A 14,562-nucleotide genomic window follows, 5' to 3' on the forward strand; every position below is an offset into this window, starting at 1 on the left:
CCCTGCCAGATCAAGAAAGAGAGAAACCTGTGTAAGAAGCCACAGTCCAAACTCATTCCATATACCCGACTGGTCACATTCCTTATTCTGACTAATTGCACTGCATCAAGAGAAGGATGGAAGCTCTGTAACTGCAAGCAACTACTCAACACCATCACCACCCTAGCAATTTGGAAAGCCAAATTTGATCGAAGTTGACAAAAAGTAATGAATCAAATAGAACCACTTGTCTAGGACAGATCTTGAGATGGTTAGTCCAGCCATGTGCACATAAATGGCTGTGGAGAGGGGCAGAAGCGGGATATTCCCTTACTGATGGAAAAGCCACCATCCACAAGTCTCTTAAGATATTAATGGGATGAACTTTAGGGGATTAGGAATCATGACCAAAGAAAGCTAAACCACAGATTGCTGGAAATTGATAAGACTAATCATTGCCTCTTCAAACTTTTCCAGACATACCAGATGGATGAGAATATAGAAACAACTACAAATCCCTGCCTATTGACACCAGTCAGGCACCTTCACTGTGCTCTTTTCATCACCTGAATAGAATAATTTAGTTTAGGCATATCTAGCCATGTTTTAATATCTCTTACCGTAAATTTTAATTATCTTTAATTACCTTAAAAAAATTTGTTTAACTGTTTTTATTTATAGCCTTTTAAATATTTCTTGTAAACCGCTTAGATTTTAGTACATTCAAACAGCGTAAGTGTTGTAAAATAATAATAATAATAATAATAATAATAATAATAATAATAAATCACTGTATGATGAGGTAATTTGATTCTTAAGTGCCATCTTGAGGGCAAAAAACATAAACAAAAAATGATGCTGTAATTTGGCCCTGTTCTTTAGGGTGAATCAAACCAATAAAAGTCAATGTGCATGCACAAAACCTAAATAAAAAAAAGGATACTTGAAACTCAGTGCATAAAATTGGTTCACTCTCTTTGTCTATTTCTACAGACCATGAGTGCCACATGGTGCTTCCATTGTTGAGTCAGGCAGACAGGCTGTTTGATGCTGGCACTGGTGTGGCTGCAAATTCATTGGCTGCACATATTTTGAATTTTTATTGTCTTTATTTTTCTACTCTTTTATACTGCAGATGGAAGGAAGAAAACAGAGGCCCAGGCGTTAATGCATAGGATCTGGCTGCTGATGGGGAAAAGGACCTGCATGAGAGAGAAAAAACGGAGCTATACATTAAAAGGTAAAGGTAAAGGGACCCCTGACCATTAGGTCCAGTTGCGAACGACTCGGGTTGCGGCGCTCATCTCGCTCTATAGGCCGAGGGAGCCAGCATTTGTCTGCAGACAGCTTCCGGGTCATGTGGCCAGCATGACTAAGCAGCTTCTGGCAAACCAGAGCAGCGCACAGAAACACTCACTGCGTTTGATGACAGGGTACATTAGACTGTATTCTACATGTCATACAACTGAGCTATACATTAATGTTCATTAATGGTTTAAAAACTGCATCTCTAGTATAGCCAGGAACACTTGCAAACAATGCTACCAAATGAATTAGAAAATGGTGTTTTAAATGAAAGAAGAGATGTTTGGGAAGCCAAAGAGTGTGACATATTCTGCACTGCAACGCACTGGCCAAAATATCCTGTATGAAGAGCTACATCTTTCTTAATTTAATCGAGTCTCACATTTTTAACCAAGGCCTAGCAGGTGAGGAGTTTAAGAACCCATCTGTCACATGCTGTGCGTCTTATTTCTAAATACCCGTAAGTTACATATACCTTTTATTCTGCAGCACTACACCAATTCATGTTCAATTCAATGATTATATCCAAACTATATTCCTGATTTACTCCAGAAGGTGCAGGGTACTGCACAGCATATTTGACTAGCCTTCTTCAACAGTTACCTGGTACTTGCATTTCTAATCAAGATTATTCCAAAGGGAGCACATAAACCAGACTGCGAACTATTTTTAAATGCTGTCAGTTTTCTGTTTGAGTAACGTTTTCCTGTTCCCAGGCAAGGCGTTGGTTGAAATAGTGCCCACGGAGGCAAAGCAGAACAAAGCATGTGCACTAAGTGATCACATTTATTTGAATATTTTTTGTGTGTGTTCTAAAATTGGTTACAGAATAAATACCTGCACCTTATAACAGGAAGTCCACTTTTTTTTAATACAAAGTGCTTGTTAGAGGAAGTTGCATCAACGAAACACAGGAAGGAATGTGTGCATCTTGACACACACTTCCCTCCTGGAAACTAAAACAGATTTTTTTTTATTTCTTTTTTTAAAAGTTTCTTTTCCCTTTTTTGTGCATTTCATTTCCTGCCATTGTGTATTTACAAATCTCTGAAAGAAGAAGGAAAAAAAATGCCAATATGCACGATACGTGGTCTTTTAACACAAAAAAATCAGCCTTTAAAAAAAAATCTACAAATGTCATTTCTTAATGAATCAATGATAGAAATTTTCTCCTCTTAAAAAAATGGGAGGCGAAAAAGAATTTTAAAAAGCAAAACCAAAAGAGCCCAGAGACTTTGAAATAGAAAAGGATCATCTGTCCCTTTAAAAGTTTTCCAAACCGGAAAGTAGCAATGTCACATGATCCAGAAATGGATGCTTGATTGATATCCTTGTTAATTTTTTTTCCACAGCTTCCCCCACCCTCCCGCCCATCCTGATACAAAGGAAGATTTAAAAAAAAATTAAATTAAAGACAGAGATGACAGCAATGCCCCTCTCAGATTCTGGCAAGTGGTAGGGAATAATGGAAATGGGTTTGATTTAAAAACAACAACAAAAGCTAGATTAAAAAAAAAAACTTTCAAAAATCAGTAAAGATTCTATCCAAACCAGATGGTTAACTGGTGACATAGTGTTTGGTGGAAGGCTGACCATAAACTCTATAGAAATCCTGGCGTCCGTGTTGCTGAGATGCATCAATCCATTCTCTCACTGCCAATCCCGGAAGCGACTGAGGTACGGAGGGAGCAGGTGGGAGGGGGTGGGAATATTCCTGCGACGACACTGTCCATGGAAAGTGGCCTGACCGTGGGTACGGTTGATGCCCGCTGTGATTGGATACTGAGGAACAGTAACAGTTGTCCACTGAGCAGACAAGGATTTTGCGCCCACCATACTGAGACAGCACAGACTGCTGAGATGATGTGCTGTTGGGGTAGTGAGAAGGGTTGAACATCGAGCCGGAGTGAACTGGTTGGGGGCCACTGGGAAGTCCTACTATGTGCTGGGTGGAGCTACAAGGCACCATGGGTTGTGCAGACTGGCCTTCACCAGCCGAAGCCCCCTGGCTCACATACTGGCTGGCCACGGGTCCCGAGGAGGGCTCCAAGAAGCTGGCTTCCGGGAAAGCTGTGGAGTGCTTGCGCTTCTCGGCTCCTGAGTTACTGACGCTGCAAGGGTACATAGGGATGCTCTGCAGGAACGGCACCGAGGTGCTGAAGGGACCTGAAGGAAACAGAGAAGACAAAGTGCTGTCAACCTTGAGCAAGAATGCAGCCCTCTTTTCCACGTTCAGTGAGCGAACTAGAAGCAACCCCCCCCCCCGGGCAGAGATCCAATCGCCCAGTTTTTCATGCAGCAATATAGGCCTCGGCAGAGAATGTCAAAGTAAGGTCTGACCTCAGAACCACATATTAAAAAGCACAAAAACACAAGCTGGGGGGAAAGAGTCTCCAATCATTTACAGATTTTCCTGGCATTTTGCTCACTGTTCTCTTAGTTCTTCCACTGTGTAAACAAACCCGACATGGAAGTAAGTTAAGGGGTTTTGTTTTAGGATAAACTCACCAAGTACTAAATGTAAGAGAATGATCCTGCGGAGGCATGTGGAACCAGCAAATCTGTGACCACATAATGTCCTCTATAATCTGGCAGAGAAGACCTGCATAGTGCCAAACACTACAGAAAAAGGCAACATCCTAGGCCCTTCCTGTTTTAGAACTCAGAACTGCCTGCCAGCCTTCAGTTCTTACACTAAACAAATGAACAGAAAATACAAGTTTCACAAAATGGCATATCCACTGTCTAGTGCCAAAAATCTGAAGATGGTGCTAATATGCATTGCTTCCTGTATTTGCATAATTGAGTTGGAGGTGTTTTTGATGCAGAACCTGGCTTTTGGGGACCTACAGGGGCTTTGGGGGGCTTTATAGCCACAACTCTTTAACCATTTCCTTAATTTCCCCACCCCCTGGCCTATTCCAGCCACAGGAGGTACAAGGTGAACGTCTGGTTGCATTAAGTGTCCTGTGCCAGCCAAGAATTACCTCACACCCTGCTTGCTAGGCAAGTCCAGACTTGGGGTGCTGTGTATTATTAGTGGAGTAATTTAGCAGAGTCCAGGGGCTAAGAAACCAAGGGATAATGGGGTGGAGAGAACTACAACACCTGGAGAAGACAGAAGCTGAGCTGGATTCTCACTGCAGTTTCTTTGGCAGGTGAAGCTTAATGTGCAATTCAATTTTTTCAAGTCCACATATGGCTGAAAATCCAAACCAGGATTTTAAGGTACTCTGGTGGTGATGTCAGGCAAGAAAACACCAAGATACCTCTAGAGCCAACTAGAGTTCTATGAGCTCTGCCATTTAATTTTCCCAATCTCATATTCATACCTTTCTGAGATGTTGCTTGCTCCCTCTGCCTGGAAGATCATTCCCTTTTTGACCCATCAAGCGATCTCTCCTCAACCTTGTGTCCTCAAGATATTTTTGATTACAGCTGCTGTGCTGTCTAAGGCTAATGGCACTGCACTCCCAAACATCTGGGGTGCTTTGGGTTGGGGAAAGCTTCATTAAACCATTGTAACTTCTTGTTCCACAATAGTCATTCTTTTCTCTCTCTCTTTGAACCTCCTGCAATAATTAGCAATCTTTCCACCCTGTTCTTGGTTGTTCTGCTATCCAGCCTTGTGCTTGCCCTGCACTTTTTCACCCTTTGGCAAAACAAGTTGCAAATCAATGCTCGTATTTAGTAGCTTCTCAAAGGTTTCTTGATCATCAACTTGGAATACAAGACATTTTCAGCATAGCCTATTCTCTTTGCAGACTCAGAGAATCAGGGAGCTGACTCCCAATTCTCTGGTATCCCTAGATTTAAACCACCTTAGACAGATTTCCATTCAGCTTATTCTTCAAAATTCCCAGGGAAGGAAGCTCTCTCTGCTGAAGGGAAATAGATTTACTGCCAAACTGCTTTTAGAATTCAGGAGGGTTCTTACCCTCTCCCCTTTTCAATATTTATCCTAGATTTGGAAGGCTGCAATTTGAAGCCCCTGCTTCTTATCCTAGCCTCACACTGCAATCCTATACATGCCTACTCAGAAGTAAGTCCCTTTGAACTCAGTGGGAATTACCTCCATGGAACTGTGTATAGCCAGAGGGCTGCTGCTGCATTCCTCCTTGGGCACTCTTTTAGTGGGGAGGGGCACGGCATGCCAGGGGTAGGCGGCACCAAAGGCAAAAGTGGGCAGAGCAATGGGTGTGACTGTCTACATTACAGTCGCACAAAAGCCAGAGCTTTCTCTACAAATAAAACACTTTATATGCCCAGCCACACCTCTCTCCCTCTGGGCCAGCAAGAGGCATTTTTGCACTTCAAGTATATACTCTACCTAAGCAGAAACACTAAAAGGAAATGTGGAGCCAGGGCAGTGAAGGCTATGGGTGGGGGGCAGAATCCCAAGTGCCATTAGAAAGGTCTGGAGGGCCACATCTAGCCCCCAGAGCCTGAGGTTCCCCACCTCTGAGCATTACGATCCTGGCATACAGCCCATTCACCTTCTTCTTCACAACAGCCACTATTTTGAGTGTCAAATCTAGTACCATATCCAAAGCCTTCTTTGTGTCAAGCTCAGCTGTGTTATCTTTTTTTTTTTTTGCATGCTTAACCCACGGTCAGTCACACACACACACACACACACACACACACAATCCCTTTCGAAAATGGAAAAGCACTCCAGCTGAAGCCAAACTACAGCCAACTTATAGAGCAATGTTTTCCCCTCCCATGTGTTGAGCCTGTGATGTTTTTGTTACTGCAACCCAAAAGTGAAAGTGTTTTTAAGAGGGGGTTGACAGGAGTACTATCTTTGCTGAGTCACGGTCACTCTGAAAACAGCATGTACATTTAAGGTTTCTTACAGAGAGTAATAAGAGCTTTCCTGACAGGCACTGGGATTGTATTTGGACACACAGAAAGAAATACAGAGACCAAAAGAGGAAGGCGATGGCTGAAAACTTATGCTGTGTTACGTACGAGTGAGCCCCTGAAATGGCGCAAGCAAATAAGCTTAAGAATCGGACTAAAAAGTTGCAGACCCTATACAATTTGTTAATTGGAAGTAAGTCCTTCCCAAAGATTTAGTGGACAGTACTTCCAAGTAGAGCGGGGCTGCAAGGGACAATGAGAAGTCAGAGGCAACACTGTCTATTGGGGCAGGAGGAAGAGAAGAAGGGGCGTCTAGCCTGAAATATCAGAGTTAAAGGTTGCAAACCTGGACATCATGATGAAAACACACCATCCAGGTATTTCCAAGTGTAACATTCAACTATTCCTGATTTGAAAGGCAGGTACCAAAAACAAGACAAAGATAAAGAAAAACCTTCCTTCCTATTCAGAGACCATAAATTGCCCCAAGATTACTCTGGGATCAACCGCACTGCAGGAATGAGAAGAACTACCCTTAACAAACTGCCCATACCTTTTTAGGATCACTCTCCCCTGCTTTGAAAGCCATGCGCCTAGAGGCTGGGGAGGCTCAAGACAGTCTGATTTATTCCAGCACTGCTACTTCCTACTTCACTTTTATATACAGAATATAGAAGTAATTACATGTGACTGCAGAATTTTCTGGGTTTTTAGAATTTGCCTTAATCTCAGGGTAGCTTGCTGGTGACAAGTAATAATCAAATCCAAGAGACTGATCTTAAACAATAACATACAGCAAAAATAAACTTGGCCCCTGAGAAAACCATTGCATGGAACATCCGCTCCCTACCTTTCCCACCCTCGCCCTTTCAATGATATTTGGATTTCTAGTTCAAAGCACCACTCTGACCAGCAACATCAAGGCTGTGTATCATAAACAAGGACGGATTAGAGCATTCCCTCCTGGGTTCAGGTGTGCCTAGGAGATGGAAGGGTCAAGAGAGGCATCACTCACCTTCCAGAAGCTTCCGCAACTGTTTTTCCTTCTTGGCAATCTCATTCAGGAAGAGCTTGGAATTGAGGTGGCCAATCTTGGGAGGGGGCAGGCTGCCTCCTGTGCAGTTCTGGGTCCTTTAAAAAAAAGGGGGGGCATAATACTACATTACAGACTGAAGTACTGTACTGACTTTCCTCCTTCTACCATATGCTGGAAAGCAGATTGTAATTCCCTTCTGAGTTGGGCCAACTGGTTCTTTCCTTGACTTTGTGTCGTGCCACATTACTCGCTTTGATTCCATTCACCACTACCATATTCTCTTTCAACATTTTCCTGTCATCAATACTGATCAAAATTACCTAGTTTCACTAACAGAGTTTTATTTTATTTTTATTTTGCATTGTGGGTGGAGCTACAGAGCAGAACCCAATGCTATTAGAGTCCCCCCCCCCCCTTACTGCAAGTATTTTCTCCCTGTGGAAGTGGCTAGGCATTCTAATCCATTTCTCTCTCAGCCTTCTTTCAGGAAAGCTGAACAGATCGTGCATCCTAATTCTTTCACAGTAAAAAAGGCTTCTTTTCTTCTTGTTTTCTCAGCACTGTGCTGAGCTCTGGCCAACATCCTCCTTAAGATATAAGCACTAGAAAATTCAGCAGCAGCACCTCATCCCCACTTCTAGCAAGACTGTAATGCCCCGATAAAGCAGCAGTTCCCAAACTCCTCCCCCACTTGATGAGTTTTCTGTCTGTTGCAGCAATTGTAAAGCTAGACGCTGTGTGATTTTTAATTGTTATTTTTAAGGTAAAAGGTAAAGGACAGTTAAGTCTAGTCAAAGGTGACTATGGGGTGTGGCACTCACTTCGCTTCAGGGCGAGGGAGCTGGCATTTGTCCACAGACCACCTGCGTACCACAACCTTTACCTGTTGTTTTTTTAGACATGCTGGGGACCACCTGAATGAAGTAGACCACAGTCTGATGGAACTCTATCGCAAGGTTTCCCAAATGCCGTGGGAGGAACAGTAGCTTAAGATGTCTACAAAACACTCCTTTTGATACCTATAGCTCTCCCTAAAGAAGATCCTATAGCTTAGCTGTATCATAGACGTGCACCCTCCTTCACCCAAACCCAGACTGCCAGGAAATTGATTTCTTACCTGTCCATCAAGATTTTCACCGACTTGGTATTCTAGGAGGCAATAGAGAAAATGGAATCAGAAGCTGTAAGTCATGCAGACCTCTTGTGGCACAGCAGCAGCACCTTTTCCCATTTCTGTAGATTTCTCTGTCGTCTCCCCTGCACCCTTACTGATTTCATATGAAGGAAGGACATTCCTTCCTCTTACCCACCCACCCAAACAAACAGCCACACACTGTACTTCCCAGATACAGCAGCGCTATCTGAGAGAGGCCACAGCTCAGAGCAAAGCACACAGGTAGAGATCCCAGATTCAGCCCCTGCATCTGCAGCAGAAGGATCTTGGGTAACAAGGCTAAGGCTGACAAAGCCAAGGCCCTGGAGTCCAATGCCGGCCAGGGCTGCAGTACTGAGCCATGTAGGTCACTAGCCTCGGAATTATGCAGCTCCTTATAATGAAATAACGGTAGATAAAGCTGAGCTGCTTTACAGGGCTGTTGTAAAAATGTTGTAATGATAATATATGTAATCCACTTTGAAGTACTACATAATGCTAAGCTGCTGTTACTATACCAAAAGTCTATTATTTGAGACTCAAACAACACCTTTGCATCCCTTTGTTGAATGGAAGCATCTGCCACCAGATTTCAAGCTCAGTCCTTAGCAGTGCACAACACCTTAACAAAAGCAAAATAAATGCTGCCACTTTGAGGAATTCTTCTGAGTAATTTATGGCTTGGCTCCAGTCCTCCAGGATAACAAAGGTGGAACTAGAAGGGCCGTTTTCATTAGTCTTGTGAGTATGCTTTCTAAAGCAACCAGGTGTGCCAGGCAGAAACTACATCATCATCATCATCATCATCATCATCATTGGAACTTCAGCTCTCCCCACCCCCCACAACATCGTTAAATCAGCATCTTGGTTCTAGACTTTAACTTGTCACTTTAGCTACAGTCCAAAACAAACCACTAACTCTGAAGCACAAGATTACAGAGGGTATTGCTTTCATTTTCCTCCACCACCCTAGCCTCATGTCATCTCCCTACTGTCAGAACAATGCCAACAAAAAACTCTGTCCTCCAGCCCAAAGGCCATTTTATATAGCTATATTGCACCCTGGCCAAAAAATAAAAATAAAAAATTCCATTTGCTACAGGCTACCACTCCAGGTTCTGGATATTTATTGAAGCACAATTAGGCCAACATTGGTGGATCAGCTCAGCTAAAGGGATATACTCCAGTAGGGTGTAAATACCCTGCCAATCAGCTGCTGAGATTTACTTGGAAAGCCTCTTTTTGACAGACAGTACTGTTCAAGGGGTCAAGGGCATATCGTCTTTCTAAAATGAGGAGTGGGCCATCTGGTCTATGTGATGGGGAGATTAACCCGAGAGGGGGTTGCTCAGCAATATCTTACACCAGAGCACAAGTTGAGATGCCCCTTGTATTCATTAGCCTGCTGCATGACATGACAAGATTCAGATTAGGAATCCAGAAAGGGAAACCTGTTGGGGACATGTTGGTGCCCCACCAGCTGCAAGGGAAATCTCTTAGTATGACATGTTATTCAAAGCAGCACCTAAAATTGCAAAATCCATCTTCCTGAACCTAAGAAACGTTTAGCTTTTCCCTGGTGGAACTTTACTCCAAAGTAGTAACTATACACACACACACACACACACACACACACACACACACACACAACCCCCTCCCTGAGCCTTCCTAGCACACCTTCCTAGTTTAATCCTTAACTTTGGGTTGCCAGATGCTCCTTATTCTAAATAACATTCCTGTGAGGTAGATTAGGCTTAGGGCTCCAGGCACTGCCTGGCCAGGCTGCCTTAGCATCAGCCTGAATGCTACATAATATGCATTCAGGGCTATGCCCTGAGATCTCCGCCAGCTCCACATTTCTGATAATGTGCTACTGGCCACCACTTCCTCCAAAGAGCTCAGGGTAGCCTACACTGAGTTTTCCTATCTTCTCTTCAGAACAACTCTGTGAAGTGGGCTTCAGACTCAGAGATGGTGAACGGCTCAAGGCCAGGGGGGGGGGGGATTTGAACTTGAGTCTCCCTGCTATACGTCCAACACCCTCTGCTCTCAGTAACACAGAAAGAAAGAAGTGCCCAATCCTTTTCCAATCAGTTCTTCCACAATTTACGTATGACAATTTAAAATGTCACAAGGCACACACATTTTGCATGTTCTTGAGTATCTACACACAAGTAGAAAACAAGAAGTAACCCTGACAAATAAGCATTACAGTGGTACCTCGTCGGGTGTCCGGGATCCGTTCCGGAGCCCCGGACACTCGACGAAAGAAGATGCTCGACAGAACATTGGTCTGCGCGTGGAGCGGTTTTGCGCATAGCGCGATTTAGCGCTTGCCATGGATGTCCGCCGAAATGGACGGTCGAGGGGCTGGACATTCGCACAGGTATGACTGTACTCCGCATCTCTGAGACCTTTTGGAAGATGAAACTACCCTGGTTTGAGCTCTTCCCTCTGAAGCTTGGGTCATCCTTACGGGCTCAATTTAGCCACACAAGAAACAACATTCATGATGCTCTTTAGGCAGGTTAAGTAGCCCAGTGTAGGGAATGAGTGGGACTCCCAAGTTGTGCCAAACAGTTAATTAATTCATGGAAGGTAGGAGGGAAAAGCAGAAGCTTCCATTTTTGTGGATGAAAGTGAAGCTGTGTCAAGTTGAGGCATATGGCAGCTTAAACCGGCCATTTTGGGGGTTGGGGTTGCCACATAAGCTCCAACTCCTTCCCTTATTCCTGCTGCCAAGTGCTCCACCAGACACTCCCCTTCCCCAAACAACCCCCACTTCACCTTCATGAAGTTGATGTCCTCGGTCTTGTCATACATGACCTGAACGGAGCTGAGCAGCTTCTTGGCCTCCTGCATCCGCTCGCTGAGGTGCAGCACCTGGGCAGCATTCTCGTTGCAGAATTTTGCCTGGGCCTTGTCTAGGATCTCCATCGTCTTGCGCAGATCCTCCTCAAGGATCTGGTGCATCTTCTCATACTGTAGGCGCACCTCGTCCTTCAGCTGGTTCACCTTCTCCTGGTGAAATAGAAGGGGGAAGAAAAATTCCTCTTGTTAACCTCTCTTCATACCTACTTGCTGTATCTTTTGTGACTGAGGCTGGGTGGGGAGGATGCACTCTGAAACTAAATTACTGGTGTTCCTTTATGCAGTAGCTATGCCTAGGGCACCTACCCAGGCTCTCAATTTTTTTTTTTTTTGAAGAACAAAAAAGCATAGGTTACTGACTTTGCTTTGATCAGACTAGGAGGGAGCCACAAGAATACAGAGTTGTTCAATAAAGGAACAGGATAGAGTGGCTATCCAGTTTCGAGGAAGCTAAACTAGTAGCCATTGCAGAGGGAATACCAGGCAACCAGGAAGAGAATGGGGTAGCCTATATAATAACTTGAAGGAGGCTGTGAGTGAGGACTCATGGTCTTTGTTCCTTATCACAGAAGAAGAAAGTGAGGTTAATAAGTAAGGCACCAGGAGGGATAGGATGATGGGAATCAAACCTCGAGAGGTCCGTCCCTGCTCGACAAAGCAAGGTTTTAAGATTTACAGCTGCATGGAGAGATGCTTGCAGAGTCGGCCATTTTTGCTCTCTCTACCAAAGACTTCACACCCTTGTGTCCTTTAAACTTTGGCTACCGGGTTTGCTTAGGACCTACAGCACGCGGGCCCTTTATATGGTCATTCTGGTGGAATAAGGTCTTATAACCTAGGATTCCATTACTGCTATGCTGGCTGAAACTTTCTCCCTTCCCAGTTCCTCTATCAAAGTATCTCCTTGGCTGGTGGGTAATTGCAGCCCAGCATCCTTCTTGCATCTAGCACCGGGGAGGGCAGGGAAGAAGAGAGAAACCCAAGTTACTTCAACCAGCCGCTTGTCAGACTCCAACTTGTAGAGCTGCTCCTCAATGTCTTGTTCGCGTTCCTCCAGGCGGTCCTGCTGCTTCACTAGCATCTTCTGCAAGAAAAGAAAGGGACAGAGGAAAGACAATCAAGAGTCAGAAAAAGTGTGTTCCAGAACTGGTTTACAAATTTCCTGGAAGCAGGATAATTTAAAAATGACTTACGCATTACCACGTTTGCTGTAAAGTATCAAATGGGAGTTTGCATCTCACACCTACAGTGAGAGCTGCAAGTCACAAATGTCTTCTAGAACTCTTAGCTCTCACTCTTCACAGAAACCCACTGACTATCACTACTGCTTTGTTCCTCTCCTTGCGCAAGTGGGAGCAACAAACAATGGTGCCCAGGTTTTACGTTAATGTCCGTGCCAGGAAACCCTCAGACAAACTATGAAAGGGGAGCCATCATGACTTGCTTGTAGCAAAATAAGCCACTTTGAACGGAGTGTGAAGTCTGGCTTTGTTGTTTGTTTCTCCTGAAACAGTGAAACAAGAGTCATTCACTATCATGGACTGGCTGGAGGCAGAGGAGTGGTGGGAGGCACCAGCTGGGAAACCCCCAAGGGAGCCCCCAGGGGAAGAAGGCTCAGAGCCAGAGGACTGGCGGTGGGATGACTATGAGTGGTCAAAGGGGAGAAAGAGAGCAGAAGGAAGGAAGGAGGCGTCTGAAGGCAACAGGGTTTAGTGAGCAGGAAGAGCCTGGGGCAGAGAGCAGTCCTGATTCAGAGGCTGGAGAGGAGGGGGGCCAGGAGACAGAGATGAGGCCGGCTGCTGAAGAATCTGGGGAGTCTCCCCTTCCTGCTGCAGCTAACCGCCACCCCCAGTCTCTCAGAACACACACAGAAATGAAAAGAGCAGAGGAGAGATTGTTACGTGCAGACACTGCCCCCGACTGCTTGGAAAAAACCTTTGAGAGGAGGTGACTTAGGCAGCTGCATGAAGGTGCAAAACATCAGTCCTTGCAACTGCCTCATTGGGTGTCAAGACCTACTGGGAAGAGTTGCTGGGATCACTAAGCCTGTGCTGTTTTGGTTTCTTCGCTAAGAGTTAACATCGCCAACATCGTGTTCTTTTATCACTGGCCTACATCTGACTCTGGCTCCTGACACCTGCATGTCCATGCTAAAGCATAAACTGTGGTGCATCGTGATGCCCACACACTGCCACTGTGACATTACAAGGACAAGGAAAGCAGTCTCCCTCCCCAAGCTCCAAGAAGAAGAAGGGGGAAAAAAGGAATAAAGTTTCTAGAGGACACACAAGCTGCCTTTTCAGGACCATCCTGTGTTATAAATATGCAGCGTCAATCGTTTTCTGGCTAGTTCCCTACATGAGCTTTCAAAAGCATACCCAGAGAGCTACAACGTCATGAGGAGAACTATGAGTCTTAAAAGCAACCCCTTCTTGATCCACAAGTCCCCTCAAGCCGTTGAAAACTTGTTTTCTTGTGAGCAACAATGTTCTTGTTAGCCACAAAAATAAACACAGGGAAAACAATAATGGCCAGTGGTGTAGTCAGTTTGGAGAGGATGGAGGGCCTGCACTCCTCACTTGGGAGATTTCCCGTTTGGTTTTTGATACTGTGCTGGATCAGACTGAAGGCATATTCTAACCATTAGCCTGTTCCCTTAAAAAAGCATCCCTGATCCATTGAAGCTAGGGTAACTGGCTCAATACCACAGGCAGAGAAACCCTTCTGGTGGCAGTTGTGGGAGATCAACAACAGAGGTACCCTCCATCTCCTAAGCCCTTGCTTCCGTCCCTTTTTTATTCCCTTCACCTGCCTCTTAAGCAAGAGAATTAACTAGGTATGTTCTCATGCCAGTGGTTTCTGGTTCTGTTCAGCAAACAGCAGCAAATTAGCAAAATAATGGGCCTTAATCAACTAAATAGTTGCAGTGGCAGAAGCCCTTACAAGAATTCCCACTAATCCAATGGGAAGTTCCTCCTTTCCTCTCACTGCATGTGCCCCCACAGTCCTCCGAGTCTGCTCTGGAAGGTTGGAAGAACCCTCAAAACAGATTGTGGAACGCATTGGTGGAGGAGATGAAAACAAATTATTGTGGTATAAGGAAAATCCTTTGCGCTGAGGAAACCATAATCTTAGCACTATGTTGAACAGAAGCCAATACACTTAAAAATAAAACAAACACATATCTAAAACATTTTTTTAAAAACCAGTCTCGTGCTCTCACAGCTAATTATTTCAAGGTTATTATTAACACAATGGGCAACACTGCAACATATACAAGAGTTCGGCTTTCATTAAATGACGACAATTTTGCTTGACTCAGTCCTGTTTGAGGCTTATGTAACTTTTATCC

At 44.4% G+C, this 14,562-nt stretch overlaps 1 protein-coding gene across 3 annotated transcripts in view; it reads right to left on the reverse strand.

The window, feature by feature from the left end:
- Positions 1-2,052: 2,052 nt before the first annotated feature.
- TRIM8 (tripartite motif containing 8) overlaps positions 2,053-14,562 on the reverse strand; it is a 72,711-nt gene continuing 60,201 nt past the window's right edge. For all 3 annotated transcript variants that reach the window (XM_033149791.1, XM_033149790.1, XM_033149789.1), the window contains exons 3-7: positions 12,199-12,294; positions 11,127-11,360; positions 8,304-8,335; positions 7,166-7,281; positions 2,053-3,450 (exon numbers count right to left, since the gene is read on the reverse strand). In XM_033149791.1, the coding sequence (XP_033005682.1) occupies positions 2,843-3,450; positions 7,166-7,281; positions 8,304-8,335; positions 11,127-11,360; positions 12,199-12,294 (1,086 nt within the window). In that variant the 3' untranslated portion in view covers positions 2,053-2,842. The remainder of the gene's footprint in view (positions 3,451-7,165; positions 7,282-8,303; positions 8,336-11,126; positions 11,361-12,198; positions 12,295-14,562) is intronic.

The sequence above is a fragment of the Lacerta agilis genome, chromosome 5 (genome assembly GCF_009819535.1).
Source record: "Lacerta agilis isolate rLacAgi1 chromosome 5, rLacAgi1.pri, whole genome shotgun sequence".
Lineage (NCBI taxonomy): Eukaryota > Metazoa > Chordata > Lepidosauria > Squamata > Lacertidae > Lacerta > Lacerta agilis.